The sequence below is a fragment of the Carassius carassius genome, chromosome 31 (assembly GCF_963082965.1).
Source record: "Carassius carassius chromosome 31, fCarCar2.1, whole genome shotgun sequence".
In the NCBI taxonomy this organism is placed as follows: domain Eukaryota; kingdom Metazoa; phylum Chordata; class Actinopteri; order Cypriniformes; family Cyprinidae; genus Carassius; species Carassius carassius.
This window is the reverse complement of record NC_081785.1, coordinates 14,785,905-14,802,722: the sequence shown is the minus strand read 5'-3', so window position 1 is coordinate 14,802,722 and position 16,818 is coordinate 14,785,905. Positions and strand designations below refer to the sequence as shown.

Below are 16,818 nucleotides of genomic sequence, written 5' to 3'. Positions count from 1 at the left end.
TAAATACGCAAGTTATAATATCCCCAAATTTTTGTGAAGCTAAAAATTTTACTTTGAAGTACAGCAAAAGGTTAGATCTTCAATTTGTCAATAAACCTTAAACAAAATTTAAAAAAGCAGAAAACATAAAAATGTGTGTTTTTGAACTGAAGAAATGCTATATACAATTTTTTTTTACAATAGCAGCACTGAATGATTCCAGCATTAAATGAAATCTTTTTAGATATTCCAGTATAATAATAATTAAAATCATTATTAACATAGCTAAACCCCCATTACATAGTACAACGCTTTGACATATATTTTGAAAATACATTTGAAATGGTGACATCCCAATCATAGGCCCTCACTTTTAATTGCTTGTCATATAAAAGACATTACAAGAAAAAAACAAATTAAATGGAAAAAGTCCATTTCTGCTTTGTTCCTCATGTTGATCATCCTGAGAGGGTGCTGCTTTCCACTTGGTTCTCCGTGTTCTTCTCTTTGGTGAAACAAGCATTCAACTCCTTTGTAGGCTCCATAGGCCAACTGATATTAAAAATATATATATATATATAGTCCATAATACATCTAATTGTACATTCACTTCGTCTTAAAATATTGATCATTTGGCTGCGGCTTACCAGCATTTATATCTTTAAACAAGTAGCTATCATTTGATTATATGATAAAGATGGCATGCTGGTTAAAAAAATGCTGTCATGGCATGATGTACACAGATAAACTTTACACACTAGTTTACAACACAAGTCTGACATACTGTATTGTCCCATTGACCTCCCTGGAATTCAAAATATTCCAAACATCCATATATTTGTTTTGCCTGATACATTTGAATATTTATTTAAATAATATATGTAATTGCATTTATTACAAGATATATTAAATCATTTTTTTTATATTTGTATGTAATATTTTTTTCATGTGATGTATCTCACCGTGCATGGAGTGGGAGCTTCAGTCTGGGCTGTTTCTTACAGTCTTGTACAGTGTCTGGTAAAGGGATGCCACTGGTCTCTGGAAGAAGCAGGCAGAGGGCTGCACCGATGATCGGCCCACTGCTGTAACAGATCATTGCTGGTAGAGGGATCCCTCCGTCGGGGGTCGCCACAGCATTTATAATACAGGCTGCTCGGTAACAAAGACTAACCAGGCCGACACACTTCTGCCTGCATAGTGTAAAATATTCTGTTAGTGAGAAAGAGATCTGACAGAATCTTTCTTAGACCATGATCTGTCTTGTGATAAATGGGATTAGATTAACTATGCTCAGATTTAGAAAAAACAAAGTGTGAAAAAATCTTATCAATTAACTTTTCTACCAACTCAGTTTCAGTGTTGGTGTAAAAATGTTTGCAACAACTACTTATCAGTACATTCAGATTAACTGTACAGACTGTACTGTTAGCTTACATACTTAGTACTGCAACTGCACACAATCTTATGTAAGAGTAAGTGTTTTATCATCTCTACAATGATTCAGCGTATTTATTGTCTACATGCACGAATGTCTTCCACTGTGGATCAACAATGCGCATACATTTTAAAATATTTTTTGAAGTGAGTTGTGATATACTTTTTGAAATGTTAAAATTACTCCGTGTTACATTTGATTTCACACGAACAAAGATGCTTTCTAGTCATCTTACCCTGCACATTTTATGACTAAGGTGTGTTTTGAACTTGGAGACTAGTTATCTAATTATCTGACCAATAATGTGTTTTATCAGGTAGGCCTGCTTGGATACTGTGTACCGTATTACAGTTGGGAACAGCTCAATCCCATAGAGCATGGAGACACAGTAGGTGTACTGCATACACAGCTTGCCCATCAGTGCCAGGGTCATAACAAGAGCAGGCATGTCTGTTTGGAAAGAGAGAAGATTACAAACCATTAGTTGTTACAGAGATATTCTTCAATGAAAATACACCCATGTAACTCACATCTAAGCAATATCAGACCATGATCAGTCATGTGCTCATATACTGTATTTCAATGACTGTGTCCCTCACCGCAGAACTTGGAAACAAGGAGGGACAACATACAGGAAATGCCACTGAGGAACAGCGACCCCATGCAGAATGGCCTGCGGCCCCATCGCTTCAACACAAATGGAAGCAGTAAAGAGGGAGCCTCTGAAAGCCCAGAGAAAAACTGAGCCAGATAGATATTAACACCGAAACTTCCCACACTGAAACAGATCCCATAATAGGTGAGAGCAGATGCAAAACTGTAAAAAAAAAAAAAAAAATGACAAATTAAAACAATATTTTTTCAGGTAGGTCCATATAAGCAGCAAACTGTATAGATAAAAAATATATATATGAATTTGTTCAGATATTGCCAATAGATACAGAGGAAATAAGTGTCTCTAACTTGAGAAGACAAGCTTGCCACTGGGTTTATGTATGTGTGTGTGTATGTATATATATATATATATATATATATATATATATATATATATTAGGGGTGTAACGATACGCGTATTCGTATTGAACCGTTCGGTACGAGGCTTTCGGTTCGGTACGCGGTACGCATTATGGACCGAACGGTTCGTTGGACTAATTAATTATATTTGGAAAATAAAAATAATTGTGAAATATAATGATATGCGTTCAACAAGGTTGAATAATAACCCAAACGACCCAATAACCCACAATAACCCAAACGACGTAACAGGCAACGCCCCTGACACCCCAGAAGAAGAAAAAAACACCAACTTATATGTTTATGTTAGGCTACTCAGTCAGGCGCTCGCTCACTCAGTACACGCTGAAGGCTCGTTGCAAAATGGCCAATGCGTTTAACAGACCAGAAATAGAAGATCCTCCAATAACCAACAGGTCTGGTGTTTGGGTGCACTTTGGATTCCCTGTAAGCTATAATGGTGATGGCAAGAGAGTAGGGGTGTAACGGTTCACAAAATTCACGGTTCGGTTCGATACAATACACTGGTGTCACGGTTCGGTTCGGTACATTTTAGATACAGCAAAAAGAAAAAATTGGCAGATAAATTTCCTTGATTTTTAAAAAATGTTTTATTTATTAAAACTAACAAAGTACGTTTTTTTTTTTACATTGAACAATGATGGAGCTATTCTTTACCCATCTTCTATGGTGTTTTCTTAGCAGCATACTGTATAAAAAAAACAGCTCCTTATAAAAATAAAATGAAAATGTTATATTAGTTATGAACAAATACAAAGATGTAACTTTTTATATGGAACTCTATAACTCTTTATATTGAGTGTGTTTTTACTCAATTGGTTCTCTATAGGGCTTATGTTTTTTGGAACAAAGCAGGAATTAGGGTCTGTCTGAAATGGGCTCGTGAAGGAATATTGTAACGGGGCTCAATTACATTAAGCATGTTCTTAAAACCTACGTTTTCCACTACAGAGTAAGGCGCTCGCTCACTCAGTACGCGCTGAAGGCTCGTTGCAAAATGGCCAATGCGTTTAGCAGACCAGAAATAGAAGATCCTCCAATAACCAACAGGTCTGGTGTTTGGGTGCACTTTGGATTCCCTGTAAGCTATAATGGTGATGATAGAATGAATGGTAAATAGTAAGGTCTCATATCCGCGGCTATAACGTAAATGTAGCCTACCAATCGCCGTGGTGATGTCTTTTGCCCTGTTTGAATCTGTTGGAAATGTCTGTCTAAATGCTGCGGGGATAGTTTGTTTCGTGTATGTTTCTCTTTTTTCCGTCTTTTCCCCGATACTGACACACTAAGGTGATGTCGGCGTAAATGAGATGACATGTTTCAAGTATTCCCGCTGGTGTTTTTTTTTTTTTTTTTTTTTTTATTCCCACTGGTGTACCCTAGATGCGGACATATCGTTATTTTTTTTATCCACCACTCTCTTATATATATATATATATATATATATATATATATATATATATATATATATATATATATATATATATATATATATATATATATATATATATATATATATATGTATATATATGTATATATATATATTTAACAGACCCTCTAAGTTACATCATTCTGACAAGCTATTTACTTTGAGCTTTGAAAACTCAAGTAATACATTCCTTAAAGAGTTAGTTCACCCAGATTAAATTTATGTAATTAATAACTTACCCTCATGTTGTTCCAAACCCGTAAGACCTTCGTTTATTTTTGGAACACAGTTTAAGATATTTTAGATTTAGTCCGAGAGCTCTCAGTCCCTCCATTGAAGCTGTGTGTACAGTATACTGTCCATGTCCAGAAAGGTAAGAAAAACATCATCAAAGTAGTCCATGTGACATCAGAGGGTCATTTAGAATATTTTGAAGCATCGAAAATACATTTTGGTCCAAAAATAGTAAAAAAACTACGACTTTATTCAGCATTGTCTTCTCTTCCGTGTCTGTTGTGAGAGAGTTCAGCTCGGTGTTCATCTTCAGTTCTCTCTTCACAGCAGTTCAGTCAGTGTACTGTTTGAGTACATGAATTACTTCAGGATATTGGTTTGTTTGAACTCAGAGGGAGTATCAGCCACATTAAAAAAGTTAACTGCTTAAGTCATTTGTGGATTAATGCGTATTGGAGACACGAACCATTTAAAACGATTCAGTTTGATTTGGTGAACTGAATGATTCGTTTGCGAACCGGATATCACAAACTGCTTTGTTTTGAACTCTCTCACACAACAGACACGGAAGAGAAGACAATGCTGAATAAAAGTCGTTGTTTTTGCTATTTTTGGACTAAAATGTATTTTCGATGCTTCAAAAAATTCTAACTGACCCTCTGATGTCACATGGACTACTTTGATGATGTTTTTCTTACCTTTCTGGACATGGACAGTATACCGTACACACAGTTTCAATGGAGGGACTGAGAGCTCTCGTACTAAATCTAAAATATCTTAAACAGTGTTCCAAAGATAAATGGAGGTGTTACTGGTTTGGAACAACATGAGGGTAAGTTATTAATGACATAATTTTGCTATCTGGGTGAACTAACCCTTTAAGGTGCAACCTCCCTTTGTGTCACATACTTAATATCCTCAAAATCTGCAAAAAAAATTAAATAAATAATAATAATACAGCACATACATTCAAAAGAACCTTCAAAAGTGAGAATAAATATTTTAGAAAAAAAAACTTGTTAAACTTCCCTACCCAATGTAACTCATGATAAACAGACGCAGGAGTATAGTGGGTGTTGTAAATGTGGCAAAATTAGACTCTGTTTTAGTGGAGGTCTTCTCTGAGAGTGGCTTCTGGATCTCATTGTCCACGGAATCCAGAAGCTGTTAATGAAGGAATCTACAATTTAAGTTAGCACAAAGCATGGTGAAATGGCATGTCTCTCTACTTTCCACAAACATTTCAGCAATTCTAAAGTATGACTTTGTGTCTTACAAGACCCAAGTAGTGCCTGTCCTCAGGACTTCTGTTCTGATAGCCCTCTAGTGTTTTCATCCTCTTATTTAGAAGCAGCCATCTGGGCGATTCAGGAAGAAAGCTAATAATTGCAAGAAAAATAAATAATTAAATTGTATGTATATATATATATATATATATATATATATATATATATATATATATATATATATATATATATATACATACAAGAACAAATTTGTTTTTGTTCCACTTACAAATAAAGAGGTAGAAAGAGGATCTGAGGGATGCCCAGTGCCAGATGAAACTGCATCCAACCACTGACCAAGAAAGCTATGGCGGGCAATCCCATCATTCCCAGACTGAAGATGAAGGAAAACTGGGTGGGTGGCCATATACGATATTTGGGCAGGCTCCATTCAACACCTGCGAATTCAGAAGCACTTTTAAATAAATTTATTATGATTATAAACTAATTTGTTACATTCTAAAATGAATCTTTGTTGTGTGTGTGTGAGCATATATATATATATATATATATATATATATATATATATATATATATATATATATCCTATATATGTGCGTGAGTGTGTGCATGTATAGCCTATATATAGTTTTAAGTTTATATAATATATTCTGCAATAGAAATAAAAACGTTTAGTGTTAGTTTTAGCAAAGTAGCTCTGCGGGAGCAAGACAGATAACACCGTTGTTAGTTTATTTTACAAGGTAGAAGAAAACAACTGCCTTGCTACTAAAATTGATTATTAGTTGTTTTTAGTTTTATTACAGAATAAGAAGACACGCAAGCGTAACTGTACCTAAACTGTAGGAGCAGATGTGGATGGCACAGCAGGCTGCTCCACTGATGCCGCGCGCAGTCAAGTACACGGGCACATACGGCAGAAATGCCACTACAAGAGTAGCGGCTGCGTGGACCGCTGAGCAGCAGATTAGAAGGAATTTCTTCCCATACCTTTTCAGAGGAAGAAGATAAAGCTGTTACTCTTTAGATGCAAAAAAAAAAAAAAAAAAAAAAAAAACTCTGACGTCGAAAACAGAAAAGGGGAAAGTATAGGCTACAAACTTGTCAGATACAGCGCCACTGAATACCGAGCCGACCAGTAAACCGGTCATGTACGTCGCTTGCCCGTGAGCAAAACGATTCGCCTCGTGACACTCGAGGCTCTGCTGAGAAATAGAAACAGTGTGTAATGCACTGAATATGTGTTGGGCTTTAAATAGACTATATGTTGTGCAATATTTGTTACTCACAGTGAGTTCGCTGTGATTGCCCGTCCAACTTGTTGAACTGTTGAAACTGAAAATATTAGTGTCCACTGTTTGGTTTATAGATTTGCTCGCTATATTCTCACTGCAAGGCAGAATGTGTAACGTAAAGACATCCACAAAAAATGTAAAGGCTGTGAAAAAGATCGGTAAAGAAAGGATAAAATAGACATGTCTTTGTAATGGACCAACAAACTGACGAAATGCGCCGTCCGTCTTCATTTCGCCTGCTAGGTTTTCCCTAATCCCTACATAAACTTGTGCTAAGAAGGAGCACTTATCTTTGTTCCTGCCATCAAGTCTGGGACTTCTGAAGACGTCTTCTCTCCACCGTCAGTCTGTCTGTATGTAAATAGCATAGTTGTTGGTTTGGACTCCTGGAGTTCGAGTCTGACACCGGTGACGCGGAGTCAAAGCAGCAACTGTCACACGTCGCCTACTAGTTTACCAGAGGGCGAATAAGGCTATCATTTTCAAAAAGGATTCTGCAGCCAAATATATAATATAAAAATATATAATAAAAAATACTCACTGTCCGTTTGATTCACATTTTACGTCAAAACATACATAGGCTATATAGCCTATAGCCTACATAGGCTACAATACATGGTGTTTTGTTTGAAGTGTCATTGCACCACGTTATAATAAAAATGAACATACTGGGTCCAGAGGAAAACCTGACAAAATGAGGTAAAAGTAGCCTACATTATATTACATTAATTATTACATTACATTATATTTTAATATGATTTCCGTAGATTGTTTACCTCATAAGGTGTTAAATATTATTAGCATTCAGAGAAATTCATTGCATTACAGGAACTATAATGATTCTACAGATGAATCACAGATCAAAAGTCAACCACAAATCCTGCATTTAGTTAGCAACTCATCACTTACTTGCTAGTGAGTGGGTGCATATACTGTAAATAAATGGCCTACACTGCTGGTCAAAAGTTGGGGATCAGTATAAGATTTTGAATGTGTTTTAAAGAAGTGTTTTACATTTATTTGACCAAAAATGCTGAAAAACAGTAATATTGTAAAATATCATTAAATATATTTTTATATTATAAAAAATATTATTACTATTTAAAATACTTCATGCAAATTACCTTCTGCCCTTAAAAATTGTAAAATCTCCATGTTTATGACTTGATCAATGCAAAGTCTAATTAATTCTTGTCTCCATTTGGAGGATGTTTGTTTTGGTCGGAGTACTTAAGTTAATGCTGGAAGAAGATCGGTCAGTGTGGAGTGTGTTCATGTCTATGTCTTTTCTTCTAGTCAGGTATGCATCTTTTAGTCTTAGATTTATCTTTGATATTTGATGTCTTTGTATTGATTTGATTTGATTTGAGATCTCTGAATTGAGTAATTGGCATAATACACATTTACCTGACTGATGGTAATAAATTGTTACATTTGTACTCTGAAATTATTTTCTCATGTAGATTAAATGAAGCATGTTTCCACAAATATGCATCTAGTACATATTAGATCTCAGGTTAGATGGAGCATAAGGGGCACATCAGGTGAGATAACTGCTCGACTTTAGTTAAGTTGTTAAGCAGTTGCATTAACTAGGGGGGCTATACTACTGGAGTAGAGCATGTTCGGCATACTTCATACTATAGCCATAAGCTCTGGTTATTGTCTTATCTTTATTCAAGTTTTTATATTGTTAGATTAACTATAGGGGGCTAGATAAAACACAATTGAAGTATTAGCATTTCATATAGACCTCTGATAATTGTTTGAGCTTTAAATCAAAAGTTGTTAAAGTTGTTTCATGGTGATGGGGCTAAACAGAACCACATCATTTTAACACAAATCCTTGATGACTAAAATCATTACTTTCTTTAAAAAAAATAATAATAAAATAAATAAATAAAATAAAAAATAATTACTGACCACAAACTTTTGAACAGTAGTGTATATTGTTACAAATATTCCTATTTTGAATAAATGCAGTTCTTTTTAACTTTTTATTCATTAAAGAATCCTGAAAAAAAGTATCACAGGCTCCCGAAAATACAAAGCAGTAAAACTGCTTCCAATACTGATAATAAATCAGCATATTAGAATGATTTCTGAAGGATCATGTGACGCACGTCCTGATTTTGCTGAGTTACATGTGTTCCTAGGTCAACATATTGAGTTGACCCTGGAACAACATTTTCCTCCAAAAATATATTCTTGACCATATAGATGAATGACACTGATGTACAAGCACCAAACAGTGATTTTAAGCGTAAACTTCACAAAATCTATAAACTGGTTCTTCAAATCTGATTGGTTAATCACAATGTTGTTCCAGGGACAACAAAGATGTTGTCCCAGGGACATGTCTCACTTGGTAAAATCAGGTTCTGCATCATGCACGTGACACTGAAGACTAATGACGCTGAAAATTCAGCTTTGATCACAGCAATAAATTATATTTTAAAGTATAGGCCTAGTAAAATAGAAAACCGTTATTTTTAATTGCAATATTGCAATAGTAATATTGCAATACAATATTACTGTTTTTTTCTGTATTTCTGAACAGATAAATGCAGCCATGATGACATTTATTTCTCACATTTAACAATTCAACCATTTAACACAGTCCTCAAATAAAAATAAAGAAGTTATTCCATTCCATTACGAACATTTATTCAATTCCGTCCTTGTACATTGCTTTCTAGTATAAACGACTCATTACTGACACCATGTGGTATCTCTAAAACAATTAGAAAACCAATAAAAAAGAAAAAGAAAGACAATTTCGTCTATATCTCCGCTTACATTAACACGGTAAGGTTACGTGTTGGCTATAGGCTAATCTTAAACGAAGACCTCCGTCCTTACATCCCATTTAAAATTACTGAGTGATTTACTAATAAGACTCTGTTCATCAGCGACAGTGACTGACATTAAATGACAAACAATTCCCGCCAAATTCGTTGCAACAAGCCCACGTGAGCTGCGCATCTGCATCTGCACGCTCCAGGTGAAGGGTGGCCCAAGCTGCGCGCGGAACGTTTGGCTTTTCCGGTGGATATTAACGGATGGAAGATGAGTGGCCCTTCTGCTGGCATCCGCCGTCGGATCCCTAAACCGCAGGACTTGGGTTAAAGCTGTCTTCAGTCCTGCCACAGTTTTTGTGTAGGGGAACAGCCTCGTGAGGATTTCCATTTATGTTTACTGGGGGTTTGTCCTAGAGGCATAATTAGAATTGAAAATTAGTTAACAAGAACAAAACAACAGCTGAAAAAAAAACAGGTGGGTTACCTAAAAACTTAATATATAGTTGCCTAAATATATAGTCTAGTAAGACATAAAAGCTACAATATCTCTATAGAGATGAGTAAATGTGAAAAGTTATCTCTCATTTTATCTCTCTACAATGAGAGATAACTTTTCAAGAAATGTCAGTTTTAAGCTTACAATCAGGATTAGGTGCTTCTACACCCTTGTTAATCAGCTATCATTTCCCTCTGATTTTAAGAATAAATTATGGGTAAGCTTAGGTTTAGGGGTAGGGATTGGGTTAAGTCTGTATTTTTGGAAAGTATTGTTAATCCAGGATCAACTAAAGATCACGCTGACCAGAATGCAACCAGGTGGCAGTTGCATTAGAAGACACTGTGTTAAGACTGTCAAAAGAACTACCAATTTGCAGGTAGATGATCAGACTCACTTTTTTGATTAAAATCGGGCCAATCTACATTTTTGTTACTGACTTTATGCAACTGGCCCCTGGATGAGAGCAGAGTATTTGTTATCATCAATTATCATGAGACACGTTTCAGTGTCAGTGTCAAGGTAGCCATATAAAAAGTATTCATGTTAAATCAAAGTAATACTGTTTCTTTCGACAATATAACTGCTTTAAGAGATTGCTGGATTGTTCTGCACACAATTATAATGTTCACGAAAGTTCCTACGTGGGTGAAAACTACACCCCGATGTGAATAATAATAATAACAATAATCAACTAGGCAAATACACATGCAACAACTACATTTGCAGACAGCACATACTCTGTGCTCAATATGTGCCTAAAATGTTAAATAATTAGCCCAATTAGGGATAGATAAGTTATATTTCCAAAAAGACAAACATACTATAACATTTCAAAAGTTAAAAAAGTTATTATGTTATACAGTATATTCACAGAAATTGAAATAAAAAATAGTAATTATGATTAGGAAATGTTATTTTTTTTTGTAGTTTTGTTTGTCACAAGTACTCATATCTGTTTTGTTGTATTTTTGTAAAAATATTTTGTAAAGATTTCATAATTTTGTCATAGTATGCTACTGTTTTGAGATGTTTGTTATTTGCAATGGTTACAGCTATTTTTTATAATGGGATTTAAGGGTCAATTTGACTCACAAATATCATAATTCGTATAAATTCTAATAACAGTAGACTATATGGAACCCAAAACAATTATTGTCCCCATTTTTAGTTAATGTTAGATTTTTTGTTTAGCTCAAGTTAGATTTAAATTATATTTTGACCACTGAATTAGGAAATGTCCACGGTTTCCATTTTAAAAATCTGGTCACCTTACTGTAGAGTTAAAATAATAAAGGCTTTTATGAGTTTGTGTCCCTGAGCGATGTACATTTTTAAAGAAAAGTTATTTTAAATTTTTTTTTATTTATGTATAGAGAATTAGCTGGTTAGCCTACTGTACAGATGGATGAGAAGACAATTTGAACCAGATGCTAACACTAAAAATATCTCAAATAATGAGAAATAAAATGCTCAAGTCCTTTCACTTTGGCTTGACAATATTTATGTATGTATTTAAGATGCTTTATAATGTAATATAAATCTTTAATATTTAAAAACAAATATTTAAAAAGTTTTGCAGAGTAAAAAATGTTTTGGTCTAGGCAAATCTCACAGATTGAGCTTTCTCAAGTGCTCAAAGGCATCATTACCAATTCCATTAAGAAATCTTACCTGAAATAATTAACTTTAGAAAAAAGTAACAGCTGATAATTGTGCTATTGAATCGAGCTGTTTTAAAGCTACTCCCTTATTTAGATTTCTTAGACATGTCAATTCTCAGTTTGTCAAGTTAAAGTTAGTACAGCATAGTAACTTACCTGTTAGTAGAGGGTCTTGTCAGGTTAAAAACTGCAAATAGGCCTATAATACAATTGTGTTTAAGCAATATTAAATCTCCCTTGCTACTAATAGAGTAAATGTCCTCCTATTAAACACCCGATTCAGTTGCTCTGCAACCATCAACATCAGTGATCACTCTGTCTGAGGACTAAGGGTGTTTCATCCAAAGACAGATTTAATTACGTAAGAGATCACATGTCTACTGTACATGTCTGCAGCTTATTTGCATCACTGGCCGACAGCCCACATGTACTGACATTTGGAGATGTGCTGAAATGCAGTTTATGTGCTAAAAAGCAATTATTGGTAATCCATATTAAAAACTCACTGTTTCATACTCCGGCCATTCATTGCAATTTCACAGGTTTTATATAGTTATACAGTAGTTTAATTATTAACAGCATCACAATAAATTGCTAACATCATGTGGACATTTTTGTGCTGCAGAAGAATGTAGATTGTCCTATATTTGGCCAGGCAAGAACTTGGCCTTGTCTGTGCCCTGTAAATCTCAGCAAGGTTAATGGCAATCAGATGTGATTACTTTATTACGTCAATGGAGTGTGTCATCCTACTGTAGTCACTGCTGTACATATAAAGCTCTGATAAAGTAGATCAGAGATAGCATTGCAGGTATTTCCCAGAAAACAAGTGATTGTTTATGATTAATGCCATATTTTATTTCTTTCACAGAAACACTTGCATGTCATGGCCTTTACCATTTCTCTATGACCATTCTGCTGGTGTTCAGAACTATGGAAAGAAGAACATTCAGGTGCATGTAGTACTAGTAAACAGTCTAAACGGTACCTCCCTTTGCAAATAAGAAATATAAAAAATGTACAAATTGACATACTGGGCAAATGTGAGAAAGACAAAGGCAAGGAATTTCTCAGCTTTTAAAGAATAAAGAGACCAAAATAGACACTTTCAGTTTCTATAAATGAAACAGATTGGTTGGTAACTGTTTTTTGTAAAGGCTGGATTATGTACACTGTTAAAGTATATAGATAACTATTATTATTGTCTAACTGTACACAGATAAAAAAACTATTTTAGTTTGTTTAAATTGGCTCGCATTAGCTGAATAACTTTCTGTTAAGATAAACACTTTCTAAACACTTCTTAAAATCTCCATGTCATCTCCACATTCATTGTTTAACATCTTCACCGTAACCATACAATCATGTGCCACCCTTCAAAATCATGTTTGATAGTGTTTGGTTTGGGTACTTCCCTTGTCACAGAGGCAGAAACACATCAGCATGGGCCATTTGAAACGGAATCCCTCAATGACATTCTCCATTCATTCATCCCTCAACTTACCACCAAGAAGGAAATGTACTTTTCCTTATTCTCCTAACCTGCATACAGCGAGCTGAGAACATTTGATTAATCAAAACCAGTAACCCTCTGTTAATATCACATTTTTTGAGAACTCAAATGTTTTATGAAAGAAGCTTTCACTCATGGAAAAGAGCAAAACTATGGTTAGAGAATTACAGAAACTTCCCCCATTTCTTTGGGGAATGCTATCGGCCAGCACAAGCATGGCCTTCCAGCCAGAGTTTAGACCTCTGCGGTCCTCATACTGTATGGACAACTATCCTTTACAAGCCATTAGGGTTGAATTGATAGCACTAAGTGCTGCCTTGAGCTCAGACTGTGCTGCTGGAGGATATGGGCAGGGCAAAATGACTCTCAGCGCTAAAGCAGCAGTCTGTAGACTCAGCCATCTCTCCCTCTTTTTCACAGATGGCAGTCATTGGCCCACTGGGAATGCGGCTGCGGCTGTTGTACCGGCTGCTGGCTGCAGAAGGTGGTGTGCGTGAACGCCCATATTTTAGGGTTGTAAGACGGGGCAAGGCTCCCTCCGTACGTGCCCACTCTTCATGTGCTCTCCTGCTGCTTGTCGGAGAGGTGCACAGTCCGTCAGATTGTGTATGCTCTGAATTAGCCTTCTTAAAAAAACGAGGGTCTGTGCATTTGAGAATCTCAGCAGCTGACATGCGGAAGCTGGACTCTGAGCGGCTGCCCTTCTTGAGAAGCAAAGCTTTAAAATTGTCATTGCTTGTGGATGAGCGCCACAGGTTGCGCTGAACGGAGCCAGTCTGACGTGGCAAGGACGTTTGGCTTGGGCAAGAGCCTGTTGGAGTCACAGGTGGGGAAGGGAGGAAGTTACGGCAGCGTTCCTCTTCAGAGTCGCCACGGCCCAGGACCTTCCTCTTTGACCTGTGAATTAACAAACAGCAGGACAGGTTCTCAATTCAGCCTTTGGCATAGTTACTGTATGTCTTGCTGTTGATACCATGAGTGACAAATTTCCATGTGTGGCATTTTTCATGTATAAATAACTGGAAGAGCGACTGTCATTTGTTATAGGACTGTAAACTGATACCTCTCTCTACTTATTTAGAAGGGATTCAACATTATAATGAATTTTAGGTTTGAAGATTATCAGTTTTGAATGTTATCAGATACCAGTTTACTATGCACAGAAAATTAGGTTTGCACAGTTTGACAAATATGGATTTAAACAGGTTTAGGGGGTGGGACTATAGATGTTAATCCAATGGCAGATAGAGGGAGTACTTGGGAGACCTGTTTGAAAACAGTCATTTTCACAATTTAGATGATAGAACGTGTGCATTTCATGTTTAAAGATTAAAAAGAAAGATACTACTGTTTACTAGATACTACTACTGTATTGCATTATGATACATATTTTTTGTATTCTGCTATACCCTTAGGAAATAAATTTGCATTCAAATACTTCCACATCTATCGCCATGTTTCCTTAAGATTCAGGACATCATTTTTCCTAAAGGCTGTTTAATCTGAGAACTTGGATATTAGCTCATTCTGTGCATTAACTTTTGATTGACACAAATTAATAATGAAAAAAACTTCAAAGAACATTGCATCATGTGCTTTTTATTTATGTCCTAAAACACTATGACAGTTATACCAGGATAATCTTCCCGGCTCTGTGTTTGCTTACTTTCAGGTTGGTTGAAATACACATTCCATTTAACTTTTAACCTAACAAAAGGTGTGACACCACAATACAAACACGGTGAAGCAGAGTTTGGGGATTAGAGAGGGCAAAAAAAAGGGTAATCCATTCTTACTGGAGCTACTGGATTATGGGTGTAATCTGACCCTAACCAAACTACAGGGAAACAACACCAGCCGACGACTTGATTACTTGCCAGTCCAATCCACACCTGTAATTGGATGTTCATGTTCTGTCTACGTAGACTGCTCCAGATGACATGTTTAGACAAATGATTCAACACAAATACATGAACATATGACACAACTTTAATAACATTAAAATTGAATGTTAAAAAAATTCCAGCTTCTCATAAAAGTCGGTATAATAAAGGTTGTTCAGGCCATCCAAAATACAAGGGTCATAGATATTATAAATTAATAATATTTAAATACAAAAAGATACTAAAAGGCATTCTATAGAACTTTGATGCACCACCCAAACAATTCAATTTAAAAAAGTGTTGGTATAAAATAAAAAAAGATCTATATTAATTAACTATTTATATATTGTATTATTAAATGTATTATAAATGTATTATTATTCATTTCCTATTGATTCTGATGAGAGAATGAATAGCTTCACAGACTGATTCATCTGTTGTCATCAGGGTTGTGCACCATTAAATATTAGTTTGCATTTAAAGAAGTATTAAAGCTTAATTAAAATGTAATAATTTAATTGTGCATAGAGTTGACTAAAAGTATAGTTTTTAAAAATGGATTTTTAGTTTTTCAGTATGAATGACCCATAAACATAACATCTATAAACATACACACCATAGGGACTATTTTTATTTTGTGATAAAACTCCAAATTTGTCTAATATGAGGGGGAAAAAAGACATAGTTAATCCTCTTCCTGTAATTATTAGTCAGTTCTGAAATTCTGAATTTTGCTCAACCCTGTTTATTAGACAAAAACAAAGTTCTTTTTTAATGATCTGTTCATTAATCTTCTTGAAATGAATTGGGACAACAGAACAAGTGAGGATTAAATATTCTGATCCTTGCTGAATAAACTATGGCTGGTGTTTATACAGGTTTAATGCAAATGTATAACACTTTCCTTCATGTTAAGTAGTCCAAAACAAACTAACGAATATTAAGCTTATATATATATATATATATATATATATATATATATATATATATATATATATATATATATATATATATATACACACACAAGGTAAATTATCTATTGTTATCATACATATTATAATCTTGTAAACCTTTTAACCTGCATTGTCTTTTTTAAGCAAAGCCTACAGCAGTTTTTAATGATTATATTTATCAAAATAACTTTTCTACTTATACATAATGCAGGCTTTACTGAATAAATAAATGAAGACATCACATTACCTATGAATGGCAGCAAAAAGGTCCTCTGTAGTACGGGGACGAACAGGCGTCACCATCTCCTCCACAGCCTCTCCGTTAGTGTTAACGCTAGATGCGCTTTCAGTGCTCGAGTCAAACACAGCACCTACAACCAACACATAAACATTCAGCTTACCTCTCAAAGTGAGAAGAAACAATGGAGACTGAGCCTACACTGACTGAAAATCAGAAAGGCACAAAACCCATGTGGCAACAGACATTTTCTGCTTCTTAAATTATTCACACTCCTTTGGTAGTCCTGCTGTTGTGCAATAACTTCACTTTAGTGAGCACTGCTGAGGCTTGAGAATATAGTCTAAACCCGCTAACCATCACACACTCAAGGGCTCTCATTCAACTTTCTTAGCTCATTCAAGGGTAACTAGTTATGTAACAGTGAAAAGAATCATAAAGTTGTAGTCAATCCTGCAGCATGTAAAACAGGACCTGTGTGGATGGTAATGAAGAACATCCACAGTACCTTCACTCACAAGGGGGGATGCATAGGAGGGTTGGAGGTGTGTTAATAGAAGTATATAAAACCAATTTACTTTTTTGGGAGGAAGAAAGTGATAATTATCATTGA

General features: G+C 35.2%; 2 protein-coding genes across 12 annotated transcripts in view; both read right to left on the bottom strand.

Annotated features, from left to right (window-relative positions):
• Positions 1 to 173: 173 nt before the first annotated feature.
• On the bottom strand, positions 174 to 6,945 carry LOC132112082 (organic anion transporter 3-like). Of its 2 annotated transcripts, XM_059519672.1 has the most exons (10): positions 6,652 to 6,945; positions 6,464 to 6,567; positions 6,198 to 6,352; positions 5,631 to 5,799; positions 5,392 to 5,494; positions 5,149 to 5,279; positions 2,017 to 2,234; positions 1,759 to 1,867; positions 942 to 1,172; positions 174 to 531 (listed from the first exon to the last, which is right to left on the bottom strand). In XM_059519672.1, the coding sequence occupies exons 1-10, from the start codon at positions 6,886 to 6,888 to the stop codon at positions 438 to 440; spliced, it is 1,551 nt and encodes a 516-aa protein (XP_059375655.1). In that variant the 5' UTR covers positions 6,889 to 6,945; the 3' UTR covers positions 174 to 437. The 2 variants fall into 2 exon arrangements, with proteins under 2 accessions (XP_059375655.1, XP_059375654.1); XM_059519671.1 differs by having other exon boundaries at positions 6,464 to 6,945.
• A 6,077-nt stretch (positions 6,946 to 13,022) lies between these two features.
• LOC132111616 (NHS-like protein 1) overlaps positions 13,023 to 16,818 on the bottom strand; it is a 48,067-nt gene continuing 44,271 nt past the window's right edge. For 8 of the 10 annotated variants that reach the window (XM_059519073.1, XM_059519075.1, XM_059519076.1 and 5 more), the window contains 2 exons: positions 16,215 to 16,338; positions 13,023 to 14,028 (listed from right to left, as the gene is read on the bottom strand). In XM_059519073.1, coding sequence (XP_059375056.1) covers positions 13,455 to 14,028; positions 16,215 to 16,338 — 698 coding nt within the window. In that variant the 3' untranslated portion in view covers positions 13,023 to 13,454. Of the gene's footprint in view, positions 14,029 to 15,023; positions 15,061 to 16,214; positions 16,339 to 16,818 lie in introns of all 10 variants that reach the window. The other 2 variants (XM_059519081.1, XM_059519082.1) reach the window with 2 other exon arrangements.